Source organism: Dama dama, chromosome 21 (assembly GCF_033118175.1).
Source record: "Dama dama isolate Ldn47 chromosome 21, ASM3311817v1, whole genome shotgun sequence".
Taxonomy (NCBI): domain Eukaryota; kingdom Metazoa; phylum Chordata; class Mammalia; order Artiodactyla; family Cervidae; genus Dama; species Dama dama.
Genome location: NC_083701.1, coordinates 51,000,243 through 51,019,959, shown reverse-complemented (window position 1 = coordinate 51,019,959; position 19,717 = coordinate 51,000,243). Strand labels below are relative to the sequence as shown.

The 19,717-nt window shown below is 35.1% G+C and overlaps 1 protein-coding gene and 1 non-coding gene across 4 annotated transcripts in view; both read right to left on the bottom strand.

The window, feature by feature from the left end:
- The window catches only part of CSMD3 (CUB and Sushi multiple domains 3), a 1,326,016-nt gene that overhangs the window by 8,391 nt on the left and 1,297,908 nt on the right, over positions 1-19,717 (bottom strand). For all 3 annotated transcript variants that reach the window (XM_061122845.1, XM_061122846.1, XM_061122847.1), the window contains 4 exons: positions 16,770-16,949; positions 14,001-14,066; positions 4,348-4,506; positions 1,935-2,047 (listed from right to left, as the gene is read on the bottom strand). In XM_061122845.1, the coding sequence (XP_060978828.1) occupies positions 1,935-2,047; positions 4,348-4,506; positions 14,001-14,066; positions 16,770-16,949 (518 nt within the window). The remainder of the gene's footprint in view (positions 1-1,934; positions 2,048-4,347; positions 4,507-14,000; positions 14,067-16,769; positions 16,950-19,717) is intronic.
- On the bottom strand, positions 6,720-6,826 carry LOC133042962 (U6 spliceosomal RNA). Its single transcript, XR_009689655.1, has one exon. It is a non-coding gene; the product is annotated as a U6 spliceosomal RNA (small nuclear RNA).

The window sequence follows — 19,717 nt, the reverse complement described above, 5'->3', positions numbered from 1 at the left end:
CATCTTTAATTAGGATACTGGAAATAAGTGGCATTAGTTATTAATATAATGATACAGATTTATAGATTTATTTTAGGTGAAGAAACTGATTGTCAAGAAAAAGACCAAGGATATGATAAAACAGAATGAGGCAAATAGTCAATTAACAATTAAAATATAATAATACTGTACTTTGTAGATTCGATTACTGTTCAGCATACAGGCACCAATTCTCTCCCTTCCCATCAACCTTCATGAAAAGTGTATTCGTTCTTCCTCAGTGAGTTGGATTTGGTCCTGTGACTTGCTTTGGCCAATGGAATGTGGGTGGAATTGACAATAGGTTAGGTCCAATCCTAGGCCTTAAGATGTATGTTTCCCATTATAAGGGGAAGAAACCATATAATCCATGGTCACAAAAGACCAGGGATTGTATGATTTCATAAATATGAAAGCCTAGAACAGTGAAATATAGAGACAGAAAATAGAGTTGTGGTTGTTTGGATTTGGGGGAGAAAGGAGGGGTGGATGGGTTGGGTGATAGATAAAGGATATGGTTTCTTTTTGAGGTGATGAAAATATTCTAAAATCAACTGTGGTGATGGTTACATATCTGTAAATATACTAAGAACTACTGAACTGTATACTTTAAATGAGTAGGGTACATGAATTATACCTCAATAGGGCTGTTAAAATAAGGGGGACATATTTCCACTTTGCCCCTCAGGGTTTCAGGCAAGAGAAGGCTTTGGCAAGAGAAGGACATGTTCCTGGCAGCTGCTATCCCTCCAGCCTGGACCTGATATGAGACATCTGGAGCAAACCTGAACTTGATACCACAGCTTCAAATGGAGCCCGCAAGCTAAACACAGACACATGAGAAAGAACTAAATACATGTTGTTTGGTCCTGAGATTTTGTGACTCTGCCTAATGCTGCAAATGCTATTAACTGTACCTTGCATGTAAAATTCTATACATAAAAAATAGGTTACATGCATAGTGTCATTTGATCTCACTAATAAAATATGAGTTGATACATTTCAGTGTTGCTGATAACTAGTCATATGAATTTACCCCAAAGTTTGTCCTGATTATTAGCAGTGTTACATAAGTCATGTATGTTATTGTGAAAGCCGCAAAAAACCTTGCATCCTCGCCCTGGAAAGCAAAGTATTATACCAAATTATTCCCATAAGTCTGACATTTCAAAAGTGATTTATTCCTTATTATCAGACATACCCTGGGCAAGGTCATTTTTAGACACAAAATGCTTCTAAAAAGAAGAGCTCAAACTCTAATAGTTAAATGAATGAATTCATTTTATTTGTTTCCTAAATGAAACAACCTAAGTGCACTGAAGATGAGTTAGACCTCAACTCCATGAATAATGGCACAGAAAGGGAAACAGGCTGCACCTTCTTTTTCTCTCAGAAATCAAACTTACTCTTCATATTTAGAAAATTTTATAAAGTTGGCTATGAAGAAGAAGTTACGCGAGCCACTTCCTCTGAATAGTTACCACAACCTCACTTTGGAGTTACCCTGTTCTAGTCAGTCACTTACATGAATGGAATTTCTAAATTGGCAGTTGGAAGCAACAAACCTTATACTTACACACTGCCCAGAAGTCTTTGATAAAATGAGCATGGGAACTCCAACTATATGCTCTGAAGTAACAAAACTTTTACAAGGAAAACTTTCTAGGTAAGAAGAGAGTAGGTCATAGGCTTCAGTAGTTTAGATACACTAGATACACTAGATTATACACTAGTATTTATATTGAATCATTTATTTTTTCAAAACTAATTAGTTATAATAGTAGTTTTGCTATTTTATGTGTGTGCATTTAACTAGCTCAATTTAGAAAATTACATTTTTCTGTAATTTTAATGACAAACAATAGCATAAATATGTTATTAAGTTTAGCAGCAGACTTTTAAAGAACTATACTTACAAAGCCATCCATTGCCCAATTTTCCTCCTTCATTTTCTTCACAGAAGCTTGAGCTGGTACTTTAATAAGATAGATGTGTAACATTAGGCGAGCTTCTTGGCTCTTATATACTCCTGTAAAATATAAGGATGTTTAGTCTACTAATTTTGCAAATAGTTATATTTTACTTTATATCTATAGCTCCTTAAATATATAATAAATACATGTGATAGGAAAAGAAAAAAAAGCAACAAATGAAGTGCAGTTTCACCCAGAATGCTTTTTCAAATCTTGTAATATATAGCACTCTCTCAGCTGAAATTCTCAACTTAACTCTTACTGTGGAATTTAAATTACCTATGCTATTAAAATCAAATATTATTTTTGTCAATAATATCATTCCATGATTGTTGTAAAAATGATTTATTCCATCAGTCAGATTTAAAATACTCAAGGGTATGAATCAAATGTTGAAATTCTTGACATTTTCCTTAATAATTAATTACATGCCCACCCTTAGAAAGAGTATTTGAGGTGCTACTGGAACCACGAAGATGAATATGTGCTTCCTATCGAAAAATGTGATGCTTACAAGAATTTCTGATGAAATAGGGGATATAATGACAGAGATAGAGAATACGATGAATTAAAGGCCAAAAGAAAGAAGGATCATTTTAAACCGGAGTGATTAGGAAATGCTTATTAAGAAAGAGTATTTGAGCTGGATCACAAAAATCAAGTAGAATTTTTAGTTCAAGAAAGTAAATACAGAATGTGGCATAAAGAAGAAAAGCAAATGTATTCATTTTATTTTTCCCTGAATAGGAGTACTCTGACAGTAGGAATAAGTTGGAATATAAATGTGTTTTGGGGAACTGTAGAAAATCAGATTCTAAGTAAAAATTTTGTGATTAACTGATGGTTGAAATGACTCATTAATTCATTCACTTACTATTTCACCTAAGCAATAAGGTATCATAAATATAAGCTGGGAATACAAATATAATACATAGATCTCGATCAAAAGTAAATTATAATAGAGAAAAGACACAAAAGTAACCAAAGTTGCTGGAAAAATGTTATAATTAATTCTATGTAGACAGTGATAGCAAGTTAAATTGGTCTAATTATGTTTTTATGTTATTATGTTTATTTTTCTATATTTGTAGAAATTTGATTAGGATAAATATGTATTTACTTAGTGCCAACTCTCTTACAGAAGAAAAATAAAACACATGTTTCAAAATTAAATAGGTCAGTAGTCACAATTTAAATGCATTCCCTTAATTCAATTTATATCGTGTAACTGTATATATATTTAAAATTACAATACATATTAACTTCTAATACTTTTATTTTGGGTTTAGTGTAGAGCCATTCAATAATACAAAATGACGCTGTATAGTTCTTGTAAAATTTACAACATCAATAGATAAAATGTTATTTCCTACTTTATTTATACCACAAATTATTTCACTATTAATAACTATATGGGATATATAGTCAAGATGTTTAAATATATACATTACATATTTTCAGTATCAATACTTTTAAAATATATTTTTAAATGAGAACAATAACTCAAATTCATTGATACCAATTTTGCCCCAGTTTCATGTCTAACCTCTGAGGTGTAGTAACGAACTGGAAGGCAAAGAGGTGCTCTCTTAGGGCTTGAATTGTTGGAGTAGAGACAAATTATGTCATTTCATGTCATGTCATGTCATATCAAGTCATGTCATGCCATGCTATGCTATACTATGCTATACTTTCAAATAATGAAAAGAAGAAAATGAAATTAGATAAGACTGCCTATAACTAACAGTGAGTCTATTTGTAATGTGAAGGCCACTTTATCCAGGGTCATCAGTACTGTTGACAAGATTACATTAGAGGAAACATCTGAATGTCAGAAAAACCAGAGTAATCAAAGATAATGGGGGAAGTTTGTGCTAGATCAAAGAAACTTGAGAAAGGCTGAGAAGATGGATAGGGCTCTGGGTTCCTTTTGCCTAATTAAGGTAGTGTAGCCCTACATTTTCTATCTTAAATTATAGTGTCCTCCTAAACAGTCTCATTTGAAGACATGATTTGTTGATGATAAAACAGCTTGCAAATCACTGATCCAGTCTCTTTGGTGTTATGAGAATAGAGAGTTAGTTACATTCAAATTAAAAGTTCTGTTCTATTTCATGACATGTCATTCTAGCCATGTAAAAATATTCTTGAGGGAGCTTATTTCAGAATCACAGAGTTTTATATTTGTGTAGTAATATACATGCATCAATCAAACCAGAAAGCCTTATTTCTGAATGAATTATGAATGCCACCAGAAATAAAGCAAATCCTACACAGTATAAAAATCACTAATAAAAATGATGAGATGATGGAAATAAAGGCATGAAGGCAATGTTTCTTTTCTTTAAAGTGATACCTGAAAGTAGCAGTTCCATGTTGCTATTGCTGAGTGTTGCATTGACTCTCCCAGTGGAAGCATTGAAACTGGTAACTGTCAAGGTCATAGGTTGCTTCCTTCCTTTATAATTGTAAGAGCCTTTCCATATATAATTCTGGGCAAACACATCATCAGGAACTGTGAACAAATTAAACATAAACATTAATTATTAAAATGTATTAATTATTAAAACATAAATAAACATTAATTTTACAGTGCCCAACAAATATAAGCATTAAGTATCAGATTAATGAGTATTAGTTCATAGATTAATCATTTTTCTAAATATACAAGAAAAAGAAGGTGCATTATAAAATGAATTTTTCACATACGTGTTTGAATCTTTTTAGACTAAACCAAAATAATGATAGCCTAGATTTGTACATACATCATCATCAATGAGAGATAGGTAAGCCACACCGATTAAAGACGTTAAGACTGAGAATCCAGCTAAATGCCATTTACTTATATTTGGCTTCATATAATACCTTTCTTTCAGAAGGAAAATAAAAATATTTTATTGAGTCAAGTCAGTCTATATACAAGTTCCAGGATGCCTGCTCTTCACCTAGCAGCAGAGATAGGCTCACAGGAAGAAGGACATGGAGTTAAAATCTCCCTTGCTGAGCAGCCTCGGAAGACTGGCAGGAGGGATGCTCCTTGTCTCCTTTACAGAATACTGAGCTCAGTTATTTCAATAATAGGTGCTCCTGAGGAAGAACAGGGCTCCCTTGGTTTGCTCCTCACAGCTTTGAGGTTTACAAGTATTTTTAGAAATAAAAGAATTGTCACTAGAATTGGTGAACTCTCATGGGAAAGAGATGAGTTGTGGTAGAATCAAAGAATATTCTACTATAAAATTTTCACCCAAAGAAGAAACATTCTTAATGTTAAATGCATACAAATAAATAAGACATTATATTTATATAAATTAGTAATGTAATTTATAACCAATATAAATTAGGTGTTTCAAAGTCTACTTAGATCCTGGTAAGAGGCTGAAAAAAGCTTCTATTAATCCTGTACATCAAAATAAAGCACATTCTTAGATATCAACTCTTCAAAACAGCCATGCCTGTTTGTGTGAGTGAATGAATAACATAGATTTGGAAAAAAACCTTTCTTTTTTTCTTTCTAACACATTATTGATATTTGTTACCTGATTTTCTCTACACCCATCACAATTCTTACTGCTCCAATCACAGAAACTGAAGTTACAAATTGTACATTCCCTGAAATCTACTCAGCAAACAAATAAAGCTATGGTAGAAGATGAATACAAAGTGCACTCATGAGTTGAGTTGTTATATTGTATTTGATAATTCAAAAGCAATATAGCAGAAAGACTAGAAGTGCAAGCACTGGAGCTAGAATACTTAAGTCCCTCCTTTACAGTTTACAAACTGTGTGGTTTCTCCTAAATTACTTAACTCTCTAAACCTGAATTTCCTTATCATTAATGTGGAATTACCATAGAGTTTACAAGGAAGATTAAATGAATATGAAGCTTTGCTGAGTGTTAGTTGTTATCATTATTATTATACAGATAAAATAGTAAAAATTTTTACTATTTGGGCCTTATATATCATTATATAGTAGAGTATTATACATATACATATATATATATATATATGTACATATATATATATATAGAGAGAGAACACGCAGTTAGTATCATGAAAAATCCATAGTCCTGGCTCAGGGACCTTTGCAACTCATCCTAAGAGTGGCACTCCGTCCCCAAACCTCAAACTACACAACTATGCTCTGCATGTAAAGGAGACCTTACCTAAAAATGTGATACAATGTACTGGTAAAAAGTCCTTGACTTGGTAAGCAACTTTGGTTCAGTTCAGTTTAGTAGCTCAGTTGTGTCCGACTCTTTGCGACTCCATGAACTGCAGCACGCCAGGCCTCCCTATCCATGACCAACTGCCAGAGTCTGCCAAAACCCATGCCCACTGAGTCAGAGAGGCCATCCAACTATTTCATCCTCTGTTGTCCCCTTCTCCTCCTGCCCTCAATCTTTCCCAGCATCAGGATCTTTTCAAATAAGTCAGTTCTTCGCATCAGGTGGCCAAAGTACTGGAGTTGCAGCTTCAACATTAGTCCTTCCAATGAACACCCAGGGCTCATCTCCATTAGGATGGACTGGTTGGATCTCCTTGCAGTCCAAGGAACTCTCGAGAGACTTCTCCAACACCACAGTTCAAAACCATCAATTCTTTGGCACGCAGCTTTCCTTATAGTCCAACTCTCACATCCATACATGACCACTGGAAAAACCATAGCTTTGACTAGAGGGACCTTTGTTGACAAAGTAATGTCTCTGCTTTTTCTTTTTTTTTTTTTTTACTATGGAACGCTTTACGAATTTGCATGTCATCCTTGCTCAGGGGCCATGCTAATCTTCTCTGTATTATTCCAATTTTAGTATATGTGCTGCCGAAACGAGCACTGTCTCTGCTTTTTAATATGCTGTCTAAGTTGGTCATAACTTTCCTTCCAAGGAGCAAGTGTCTTTTAATTTCATAGCAGCAAGCACCATCTGCAGTGATTTTGGAGCCAAAAAAAATAAAGTCTGACACAGTTTCCACTGTTTCCCCATCTAATTCCCATGAAGTGATGGGATCAGATGCCATGATCTTAGTTTTCTGAATGTTGAGCTTTAAGCCAACTTTTTCACTCTCCTCTTTCACTTTCATCAACAGGCTCTTTAGTTCTTCTTCACTTTCTGCCATAAGGGTGGTGACATCTGCATATCTGAGGTTATTGATATTTCTCCCAGCAATCTTGATTCCAGTTTTTGCTTCCTCCAACCCAGCATTTCTCATGATGTACTCTGTGTATGAGTTAAATAAGCAGGGTGACAATATACAGCCTTGATGTACTCCTTTTCTTACTTGGAACCAAACTGTTGTTCCATATCCAGTTCTAACTGTTGCTTCCTGACCTGCATACAGGTTTCTCAAGAGGCAGGTCAGGTGGTCTGCCATGCCCATCTCATTCAGAATTTTCCACAGTTTGTTGTGATCTACACTGTCAAAGGCTTTGGCATAGTCAATAAAGCAGAAATAGATGTTTTTCTGAAACTCTCTTGCTTTTTCAATAATCCAGCCAATGTTGGCAATTTGATCTCTGGTTCCTTTGCCTTTTCTAAAACCAGCTTGAATATCTGGAAGTTCATGGTTCATATATTGCTGAAGCCTGGCTTGGAGAATTTTGAGCATTACTTTACTAGCGTATGAGATGAGTGCAATTGTGCCATAGTTTGAGCATTCTTTGTGATTGCCTTTCTTTGGGATTAGAATGAAAACTGACTTTTCTAGTTCTGTGGCCACTGCTGAGTTTTCTAAATTTGCTGACATATTGAGTACAGCACTTTCACAGCATCATCTTTTAGGATTTGAAATAGCTCCACTGGAATTCCATCACCTCCACTAGCTTTGTTCATAGTGATGCTTCCTAAGGCCCACTTGACTTCACATTCCAGGATGTCTGGCTCTAGGTGAGTGTGAGTGATCACAGCATCATGATTATCTGGGTCATGAAGATCTTTTTTGTACAGTTCTTCTGTGTATTCTTGCCACCTCTTCTTAATATCTTCTGCTTCTGTTAGCTCCATACCATTTCTGTCCTTTTTTGAGCCCATCTTTGCATGAAATGTTCCCTTGGTATCTCTAATTTTCTTGAATTGATCTCTAGTCTTTCCCATTCTATTGTTTTCCTCTATTTCTTTGTTTTGATCACTGAGGAAGGCTTCTCATCTCTCCTTGCTATTCTTTGGATCTCAGCATTCAAATGAGTATATTTTCCCTTTTCTCCTTTGCTTTTCACTTCCCTTCTTTTCACAGCTATTTGTAAGGCCTCCTCAGACAGCCATTGTGCTTTTTTGCATTTCTTTTTCTTGGGGATGGTCTTGATTCCTGTCTCCTGAACAACGTCATGAACCTCTGTCCATGGTTCATCAGGCACCCTGTCTATCAGATCTAGTCCCTTAAATCTATTTCTCACTTCCACTGTATAGTCATAACAGATTTGATTTAGGTCATACCTGAATGGTCTAGTGGTTTTCCCCACTTTCCTCAATTTAAGTCTGAATTTGGCAATAGGGAGTTCATGATCTGAGCCACAGTCAGCTCCTGATTTTGTTTTTGCTGACTGTATAGAGCTTCTCCATCTTTGGCTGCAAAGAATATAATCAATCTGACTTCAGTGTTGACCATCTGGTGATGTCCATGTGTAGAGTCTTCTCTTGTGTTGTTGGAAGAGGGTGTTTGCTGTGACCAGTGCATTCTCTTGACAGAAGTCTATTATCCTTTGCCCTGTTTCATTCTGTACTCTAAGGCCAAATTTGCCTGTTATTCCAGGTGTTTCTTGACTTCTGCTTTTACATTGCAGTCCCCTATAATGAAAAGGACATCTTTTGGGGGTGTTAGTTCTTGAAAGTCTTAGAGGTCTTCATAGAACCGTTCAACTTAAAGAGCAGTTAATTTAAAAAATATACCTTTTAAATATTTAATTTAAAATAATTTTGAAGTGGGAGTGACAAGTTAAATTATCTTGCACTAGAAAGTTCTGGAATTTGGATGTAATGGACTCACAGGTGGAGGGTAAGAGGAACAGCAAGGGAGAAAGATATTCTAATAACAGTGCCTGGCAAATTAGTAGGTACTCAATAAATGTGCTATTCTTATCTTTCTCATTGTTTATTTTCCCCTGGCCTATACTATGATTTCTGTTTGCTACTTCTGAATATTTAACAAAAATCTGCTACATCTGGTGATTTGTCCATGGTGCTTAGGGGAATTAAGAAAGTTGGTTGAATGAGATTAAAAAGCACTCCAATGGCAGAAGAACAGAGCAATGGAAAGAAGTAGGTAGTGGCGGCAGCTACTCTGTATCAGGATAAATTATTGATGTGGTTGTAAACGTTTAACAACTGGCACTTCAGAAAACAAATCGACAAATTGATTTGTATTAATAGTATTTGCTGATTCTATAGTGTATATATTTCCATAACTGCAGATTTCAAACCATGAACATGACAACACTGAATGCAGAGTTTGGAAGAATGCACAGAACTGGCTAGAGCAGAGCTCTAGCTCGAGGCTCCAGCATGCCGCCACCACCCTCCGCCTTTCCCACACACAACCGAGAAATGTGAGTCATGATAGCATGGGAGGTAGACACCATTTGGTCATTTAAATCCCTATGTACAAGGGAGATGATAATGCTTTCTATTGTTGAGCCTAATGTGAGTTTTAAATTGATTTAAATTAAAGATTTATACTACTTATTCAGTAGTTCTTGTAAACTCTAAAATGTTATCCAACTAAAGCTGATGTGAAGCACAATGAAAAGGAGGACGACAATGATGATTATGATCTTTTCTTTTCCAAGATATTTTTTAACTTAAACTTTGCTTCATGGGCCTCATAGCACTGCCATGTTACTGACTTTGATACCACTGCCAAATTATTGTTTCTTTGGGGTAGTCTAATCACTGTGTCATGATTTTAAAAGAAATGTTTCTAATATTTTCCCACTTTAGATGAAATTGCTCTAGAGTTTTATAGCTACCTTTACCCAGGTTAAAGAAATTCTTTTTCTTTCTAATTTATTAAAACTCTTAAAAAATTATAAATAGATGTTCAATCTTATAAAATAGTTTCTGTACAAGTCTTGTGATGTTCATAATCTGAGATGTTACTTTTTTAATGTGATAGATTATGTTTAACGATTATTTACATATCATGAAAATATCTATGTATATCTATCATCAAAACAATTTGTTGATAATGTTTTATCTTTATGATAATGGTGTACAGTTGATCCTTGAACAACATGGATTTAAACTGTGAGGCTCCACTTATGCACAGATTTTTTTCAATAGTAAATACTAGAGAACTACTATACTGATCGATGATTGGCTGAATTCATGGATGTAGAATCACAAATACAAAGGAATCTTGAGTTAAGAAGAAACACAGACTGAGGGTTAACTACAAGCTATATACAGGGTTTTTGATTGCACTGAGAGCCTATCACCTTTAACCCACTTGCTGTTCAAGAGTCAACTGTATTTAATTAACTAAGGTTTTAAGTAGGACTTTTTAATGTATAACCCTACATCAAATGGGCCTATAATTTTTTCCTTTTTATAATGTCTATTTACTTGAGTTATTAGAGTTATACTGGACCCATAAAATGAGCTTCTTTAATAGTTTTTATAAAACTGAGATGATCTGTTCTGCTCCTTCAAAATTCTGTAGAGCTTATCAGTAGAGGCATATTTTTTTTCTTGTGGAACTAGTTTTAACTACTACTTTATTTCTTATAGTATGGTTCATTTTTCTCCTATTAGTTATGTTAAGATACACTTTTTGAGTAACTTGTCAATATTTAACTTTTTAAAAATTGATAATTAAAATTCATGTCAATTTATGACAAAACCCACTGAAATGTTGTGAATTAGCCTCCAACTAATTAAAAAAAATAATAAATAAATAAAATAAAAAAGAAAAAAATAATAAAATAAAAATTGATAATTATGTATTTTCTGTTGTTTAGTCACTCAGTTGTATCTGACTTTTTGTGACCCCATGGACTTCCCTGTCCTACACTATCTCCTGGAGTTTTGCACAAACTCATGTCCATTATCCTGAAGAAGGAAATGGCAACCCACTCCAGTATTCTTGCCTTGAGAATGCCATGGACAGAGGAGCCTGGCTGGCTCCATGGGGTTGCAAAGAGTTGGACACAACTGAGCTACTATCACTCATGACCATTGATTCAGTGATGCCATCCAACCATCTCATCTTCTATCACCCCCTTTTCCTCCTGCCTTCAATCTTTCCCAGCGTCTTTTCCAATGAGTCAACTCTTTAAATCAGGTGGCTAAAGTATTGGAGCTTCAGTTTCAGTATCAGTCCTTCCAATGAATATTCAGGACTGATTTCCTTTCTGATTTACTGGTTTAATCTCCTTGCTGTCCAAAGGACTCTCAAGAGTCTTCAACACCACAGTTTGAAAGCATCAATTCTTTGGCACTCAGCCTTCTTTATAGTCCAACTCTCACATCCGTAGCTTTGACAAAACCATAGCTTTGACTATATGGACCTTTGTCAGCAAAGTGATGTCTCTGCTTTTTAATATGCTGTCTAGGTTTGTCATAGCTTTTCTTCCAAAGAGCAAGTGTCTTAATTTCATAGCTGCATTCACCATTCACAGTGGTTTTGCTGTCCAAGAAAATAAAGTCTGTCATTGTTTTCATTTTTCCCCCATCTATTTTCCATTTAGTGATGGGACTAGATGCCATGATCTTAGTTTTTTGAATGTTCAGTTTTAAGCCAGCTTTTCCACTCTCCTATTTCATTGTCATCAAGAAGCTCTTTAGTTCCTCTTTGCTTTCTTCCATTAGGGTGGTGTTATCTGCATATCTGAGGAAATTGATATTTCTCCTGGCAATCTGGATTCCAGCTTCAGCTTCATCCAGTCCAGCATTTTGCATGATGTACTCTGCATATAAGGTGAATAAGAACGGTGACAGAATACAACCTTGATGTACTCCTATACCAATTTTGAACAAGTCCATTGTTCCATGACCAGTTTTAACTGTTGCTTCTCAATGTGTATACAGATTTCTCAGGAGGCAGGTAAGGTGGGCTGGTATTTTCTGTTATATATTATTAATTTATTCAATATATTCTCTAGTTATTCACATTTCCTTTTGAAACATTATTTAACTTTTGTTCCTTTCTTGATCAGTCTTACCAGAAATTTTTCACTGTGAACATTTTATAAAATAACTACCTTTGGCTCTGTTGAGATTCTTTTATTATATCTTCAGATTTTTTTGGTTTATTTGTTCATTTTTATTATATTGAATTCTGCTTTACTTTTGTCATTCCATTATACTTTTTATATATTCTTAATAGGACATTAATCAATTCTGAGGCTTTTTCTTCTAATATAAGGGTTTAAAGCTTAATATTTCCTTCACATCTTTACATCTTCTAGTCCCCAAGTTTTGATATTTAGATTTTTCAGCATAATTAAGTTCTATTGTTATAGTTTCCATTTTAATTTTTTCCTCAATTCATAAGTTATTCATTCGTATTCATTTTGTTCTTAATTTCCAAACACTGAAGCATTTAAAAAAATTATCCATTTTCTTATTGACCTTCAACTGCACCATGGTCAGATAAGATTAACTTGGCTTTGAAATTTATGTAGACTTATTTATTTCTTTATATATGTTCAACTCTCATAGCTTTCCCATGAAACTTTAAAGAAAATATATATTATTTCATTGGTTGATGAGAAATATTTATGTGTGTATATATATATATATATATATATATATATATACACACTCCATGGGGTTGCAGAGAGTTGGACACAACTGAGCAACTAACAATTTTTTTAAAATATTATATCACACATAGTTTTTTGTTTAGTTCTTCCATATTCTTTAAAAAAAAATTATCAGCCTGATTGGTGGCCACTGGCCATATTTTGCTGAAGACAGTCTAGGGTTATACTCTATGTGCTGGAGCTATTATTCTGAGCACACTTCTGGCTCTCAGATAAAGCATCTTTCTTGGAAAGTTCTGGGCATTGATTGACCATTGTGGTTTTCTGATTCCATGCAATGTTTTCTCTCTTATGATGACATATTCATCGGTTACTTCAGAGAAATTCAGTCTGTTTTCACTGATTATTGAAAAAAATCAGTTTTTCGGACTGATTTTTTTTTTTTTTTTTTGGTAGGCAGTACAGTTTCACCGTATGTACACTGAGAACTTCTGAAACCAACAAATATTACATTCTAACATTGTACCTGGCTAATTACAACTGGACCAAATCTATTTCCAAGGTAGATTAGATCTTGAGGCTTTAATTCTATGTGTAGCTTTTCATTTCTACCATGTAAATATAATATTTACTAATACGTTAAAAAGCAGGTCTCATATACTGAGGCCCTACCATGAGCTAAGCACTTTATACTTCATTTCCATGAAGTTCATTCATATTAATCTAATCATCATTATTGTTTTTTTGTATAGATAAAAAGAAATGGAAGCCCAGATGTAGAAAGTATCTTTTCCAGAGCCTTTGGGTAGGCAGTGTATAAAATGGGAATTACATTATGGTTATAGGACTTCAAGTTCCCTACGTTTAATAATTAAATAATTTTGGTTTTAAATCAAATCATTGAAAATAGACTGGACAAGTTCTAGAAGTTGGTAAACTTTTACTCTCAACTCCAAGTGTATTTGGTTCCTTCTTTAAAAAAATTACATTTAAAAATTACATATAAACCTCATTTTGATTTTAGTATTTTAAATAAAACATTACCATTATTTTATAGCTATTTGCAGATATTCTTGAAGGGAAATTTTATAGAGAGAACTATACAAAATATTTTTGGAATATTAACATGTCACAGTATTACACTGCTTGAAGTTCAACATCTTACAATACACATTTTCAAATTTCAAATTCCAAACAGTAAAATGCATCATTTTCCCATGCTGAAATATATTTTTCTAAATAAATGGTCATCACTTTGTTAATGATCACCTTTAGAAACCATGACTACTAGAAAAGCAATTGAAAAGACTAACCACTTAGCTTTGGACTGGGTGTCCCAAGCGCAGGTCTAGGATCTTTCACCAATATTTTGGAACCAGCTATGAAAAGAAACAGAAACATTTACAAAGTTTAATATAATTAATAACACACATATACAGACACACACATACACAATGTGATGCCTTGTCAATTTTATTCTCTGACATATAATTTTCTCCAAAATGTTCTGTTCACTATAGCATCTCAGTCCCCACTCAACACTACTATTGTACAGCTAACAACTTTAATAATTATCTTCACTAGAATCCAGTGTGGCAAAGAGAATATTAGTGCTACCTTAGCATTTTTGCATCCTACTTCTTATTTTAAAGGCATAAATCAACATGGAAACAATTGATCCCAACATGGAAGCTGAGGACTAAAGGTATGTTCCTGTTGCTTAAGGACAAATAATTTGGATAGGTTTCATGTTTAAGAGTTAAAAATTATAGGGAATTCACTGGTGATCTTGTGGTTAATACTCGGCTCCTTCATAGGCCAGGTCCAGGTTCAATCCCTGGTCAGGCAACTAGGATCCCACAAGCTCTGTGGCATGGCCAAAAAAGAAAGAGGAAGAAGAACTGAGTAAAAAAATTGTTAAGGTATCCCATGGTGTCATACGAAATTGACTAGACTCAAAGGTAAAGACGTAAAGTTCCAAGCCAAACCAAGAGGAGTCCAGAATCCTGTGCGGTGCTGAATATGTCTGCAAAGTTGAAGCAGCTGTGATATGCAGTGCTTGTGGACCTGTAAAGATGTACATCTTTGACCAAAGAACAAGGTAATGTCTTTAAAGGCTTAAAGAGAAGTTATTTGGGTGAACATCACCTTGGCTGCAAGATAGAGAATAATTTGGAAACAAGTAGGTATCGATTTGGACAGAGAAATTAGAAGACCATTTTAGTAGTCTCAGTAGAGATAATGCTGAGTTAAATGCTATAGTAGTGATGATAAACTGAGAAGTGTATAGATTGTTTTGTTTAAAGCTACTAAAATTCTGGTGGACTTAAAGGGACAGGAAGATGTCAAAGGTGATTACTAGATTTCTATTTATTTTGTGATGATGGTACCACTAAGTTAGGGAACATCAAGAGACAACAATGGTGAAGGGAAATTGATGAGTTTATATTTGCATATATTATTTAAACATCTTTGAGAAATTCAAGAAGCAATAACAGGTAAGCAATTGAAAATATAAATCTGGGACTAAGAGCAGATATATGAGCTAGAAATATTAATTTGTAAATAACCTTCATAGAGGAGACTAAGTCATTGGCTTGAATGAATTAGATCACCTAGGGAGAGAACACTGAGTGAAAGGAAGAGAAAAAAAGAACGGAGCTTTAGAAAAGAGAAAACATTAAGCTTAAAAAGGAAATGGAGAATGTGTAGCCAGAAATTTGAGGGGATAAAATATTTATTTATTCAACAAATACTGATTAAACACTTTTCACATATAAGGCACTGCTCCAGTGATCAAAATTAAACTTGTAAATACGTTGACACAGTTTCTAGCTTTTTTTTTTTTTTTTTTTGAGCTTATATTCTAGTTGGAAAAAGGCAGATGAAAGGATAGGAGAGTGGAGAAAGACAATGACAAGTAAATAAAAGAATAAGATCTCACATAGAAGGGATTTCTATCATGAAAAAACTTTAAAAAGAAAAAAATCTATAGCACTCTACAGAAGCAAAGAGAGTGAAACTTTCACAAGGAGAAAGTAATTTACATTTGTGAAGGCTTCAAGACAGCAAGAACTAAAGGCCTGAAAAAAATGTATTGATGACTTTATTAAGAATTCTAGAAAAACTTCCTTTATTCCTTTTTCTGTAAACTGTTTTTCCTCTGGTAAACTCATTATATCTTGTCCAGATGGAGATTGTCCTGGTCAAGTAAAGCAGCTACACAGGTAAACACATCACCTAGATATGGTCACACTGTCATATAATCCTGACTGAGAAATAAATTTGGAGATTGATTACATTAAAAACTTTGACAATCAGACTTCTGGATACTGCTTTCCTAACCAACTTTTGGGAAAGGTTTTCTACCAGATTTACTCTACCAGAAGGATATAAACTCAGGAATGCTGGGAGCAATTTTCACTACTGAAGTGGGTTGAATATTATATGTTCCAAATTTATGTTCACCAGGAACCTCAGAACATGACCTAATTTGGAAACAGTTTTTGAAGATGTAAAAAGGTGGGAATCTTGAGGTGACATATTACTGAGACAATCCTTAAATCCAATGACTGCTGCTTTTCTAAGTGAGGAGGACATGCAGAGATACATAAGAAAAAAGGTCATGTGAAAATATGAATATGAAACAGAAATAGCAGTGAGGCCTTTCAGGAGCCCCTGAAAGCCAGGGATAGCCAGAAGCCATAGGAAGCTAGGAAGAGGTAAGAAATGGTTCTTCCCTAGAGTCCTCCAAGGATACAGGGCCTTGCTGACATCTTGAGTTTGGGTTTCTGGCCTCAGAACTGTGAGAGAATAAATTTCTATTTTTTTTAAGCCATCCAGCTTACAGTATATTTTTATGGTGGCCCTAGAAAACTAATATACCTACTGTGAGCAGAGAACTAGGAAAAGTAATGAAGGTAAGAAGGAAAAAGCAGAGCATGAAATGACAACATCACGTCTACTTTTGTTCCTAGTTAATTAATTAATTAATTATTATTATTATTTTTTGTCTCTTATATCTGAGGAAAGCCAAGATAGTACAAAATCTTCTGTTGCAAGTTTTTATAGAGGAATCTTACCTTCACAAACAGGAACTTTTCCAGTCCAGGTGTTATCAGATCTACACACTCTATGTTCTGTTCCACCAGCTAAGAAGAAGCCAGGCTGGCAGGTATAAACTAATGTATATCCATGGGATGGAAGGTCCATTCCTACTACATTTGCATGAGCAGGAGTTTCTGGCTGTTTACAACTGTGGGCTATGTTAAAGAAAGGAAAAAAATGTTCAGTTTTATAAACATGTTAAAAAATTTTGAGATTGGAATCATTATATATTTTTATAGGTGTGTTAATGCCTTTATACAGGCTTCCTTGGTAACTCAGTAGTAAAGAATGAGCCTAATGCAGGAGATGCAGGTTCAGTCCCTGGATGGCCACCCATTCCAGTATTCTTCTCTGGGAAATCCCATGGACAGAGGAGCCTGACTCTTTTATGGGGTCGCAAAATAGTCAGAGATAACTTAGTGACTAAACAACAATGCCTTTATATAAATATACCTTTAAATATTCCAATGCATCAAGGAAAGCTTGTCAATGTAAATGTAAATGCTTTCATAGACTAGCATTTCCTAAACAATCATCTCTGGAACACTGGTGAATGTTAAAAAATAAATAGAGAAAAAACAAAAGATGTATTCTGGAGAGTCAGTATATATTAGTATTTTAAGGAATCTATTAACTCCTGCAGTAAGATAACTCTTAAAGTTTATCAAACTCAAACTTTATATACCAGTTTAGGAAATATTAATTTGCAATTTTTCATTTATTCACTTCAGTTCAGTTCAGTTGCTCAGTCACGTCTGACTCTTTGCAACCCCATGAATCGCAGCACGACAGGCCTCCCTGTCCATCACCAACGCCCTGAGTTTACTCAAACTTATGTCCATGAAGTTGGTGATGCCATCCAGCCATCTCATCCTCTGTTGTCACTTTCTCCTCCTGCCCACAATCCCTCCCAGCATCAGGGTCTTCTCAAATGAGTCAGCTCTTTGCATCAAGTGGACAAAGTATTGGAGTTTCAGCTTCAGCAGCAGTCCTTGCAATGAACACCCAGGACTGATATCCTTTAGGATGGAATGTCTGGATCTTCTTGCAGTCCAAAGGACTCTCAAGAGTCTTCTCCAACACCACAGTTCAAAAGCATCAATTCTTTAGCGCTCAGCTTTCTTCACCATCCAACTCTCACATCCATACATAACCACTGAAAAAACCATAGCCTTGATTAGATGGACCTTTGTTGGCAAAGTAACGTCTCTGCCTTTTAATATGCTATCTAGGTTGGTCATAACTCCTTACTTCCAAGGAGTAAGTGTCTTTTAATTTCATGGCTGCAATCACCATCTGCAGTGATTTTGGAGTCCCAAAAAATAAAGTCTGATACTGTTTCCTGTTTCCCCATTTGTTTCCCATGAAGTGATGGGACCAGATGCCATGATCTTAGTTTTCTGAATGTTGAACTTTAATCCAACTTTTTCACTCTCCTCTTTCACTTTCATCAAGAGGCTTTTTAGTTCCTCTTCACTTTCTGCCATAAGGATGGTGTCATCTGCATATCTGAGGTTATTGATATTTCTTCTGGCAATCTTTATTCCATCTTGTGCTTCCTCCAGCCCAGCGTTTCTCATGATGTACTCTGCAGATAAGTTAAATAAGCAGGGTGACAATATACAGCCTTGACGTACCCCTTTTCCTATTTGGAACCAGTCTGTTGTTCCATGTCCAGTTCTAACTGTTGCTTCCTGACCTGCATACAGGTTTCTCAAGAGGCAGGTCAGGTGGTCTGGTATTCCCATCTCTTTCAGAATTTTCCACACTTTATTGTGGTCCACACAGTTGAAGGCTTTGGCATAGTCAATAAAGCAGAAATAGATGTTTTTCTGGAACTCTCTTGCTTTTTCGATGATCCAGCAGATGTTGGCAATTTGATCTCTGGTTCCTCTGCCTTTTCTAAGATCAGTTTGAACGTCTGGAAGTTCACGGTTCATGTATTGCTGAAGCACCGCTTGGAGAATTTTGAGCATTACTTTACTAGCGTGTGAGATGAGTGCAATTGTGCGGTAGTTTGAGCATTCTTTGGCATTGCCTTTCTTTGGGATTGGAATGAAAACTGACCTTTTCCAGTCCTGTGGCCACTGCTGAGTTTTCCAAATTTGCTGGTGTATTGAGTGCAGCACTTTCACAGTATCATCTTTCAGGATTTGAAATAGCTCAACTGGAATTCCATCACCTCCACTAGCTTTGTTCGTAGTGATGCTTTCTAAGGCCTACTTGACTTCACATTCCAGGATGTCTGGTTGTGACCACACCATTGTGATTATCTGGGTCGTGAAGATCTTTTTTGTACAGTTCTTCTGTGTGTTCTTGCCACCTCTACTTAGCATCTTCTGCTTCTTTAGGTCCATACCATTTCTGTCCTTTATCAAACCCATCTTTGCATGAGATGTTCCCTTGGTGTCTCTAATTTTTTTGAAGAGATCTCTAGTCTTTCCCATTGTATTTTTGTCCTCTATTTCTTTGCATTGATTGCTGAGGAAGGCTTTCTTATCTCTCCTTATTCTTTGAGATTCTCCAGGCAAGAATATTGGAGTGCGTTGTCATTTCCTCCTCCAGGGGATCTTCCCCACCCAGGGCTTGAACCTACATCTCCTGTGTCTCCTGTATGGCAGGCAGATTCTTTACCTCTGAGCCACTGGGGAAACCTTTCATTTTAAATTAAAAGGCACATTTTCTAAAGTTAAATTCAGTCACAGTTCAATATGTTGCTTTGCTGTTAATATTACTAATGTAGAAAGTACAACTTAATAATTTTTTGCACATGTATTTTCTGGCCATATTTTAGGTCCATATGCTGGCAGTAATTGTTCATTCATTTGATTTTTTTGTCTCCTTTTCTCCATGGTTTTACCCATTACTAAATCTCTGTTTTAACTCCACTTATGACACTACTTGATCCTGCCCCTCAGTTTAC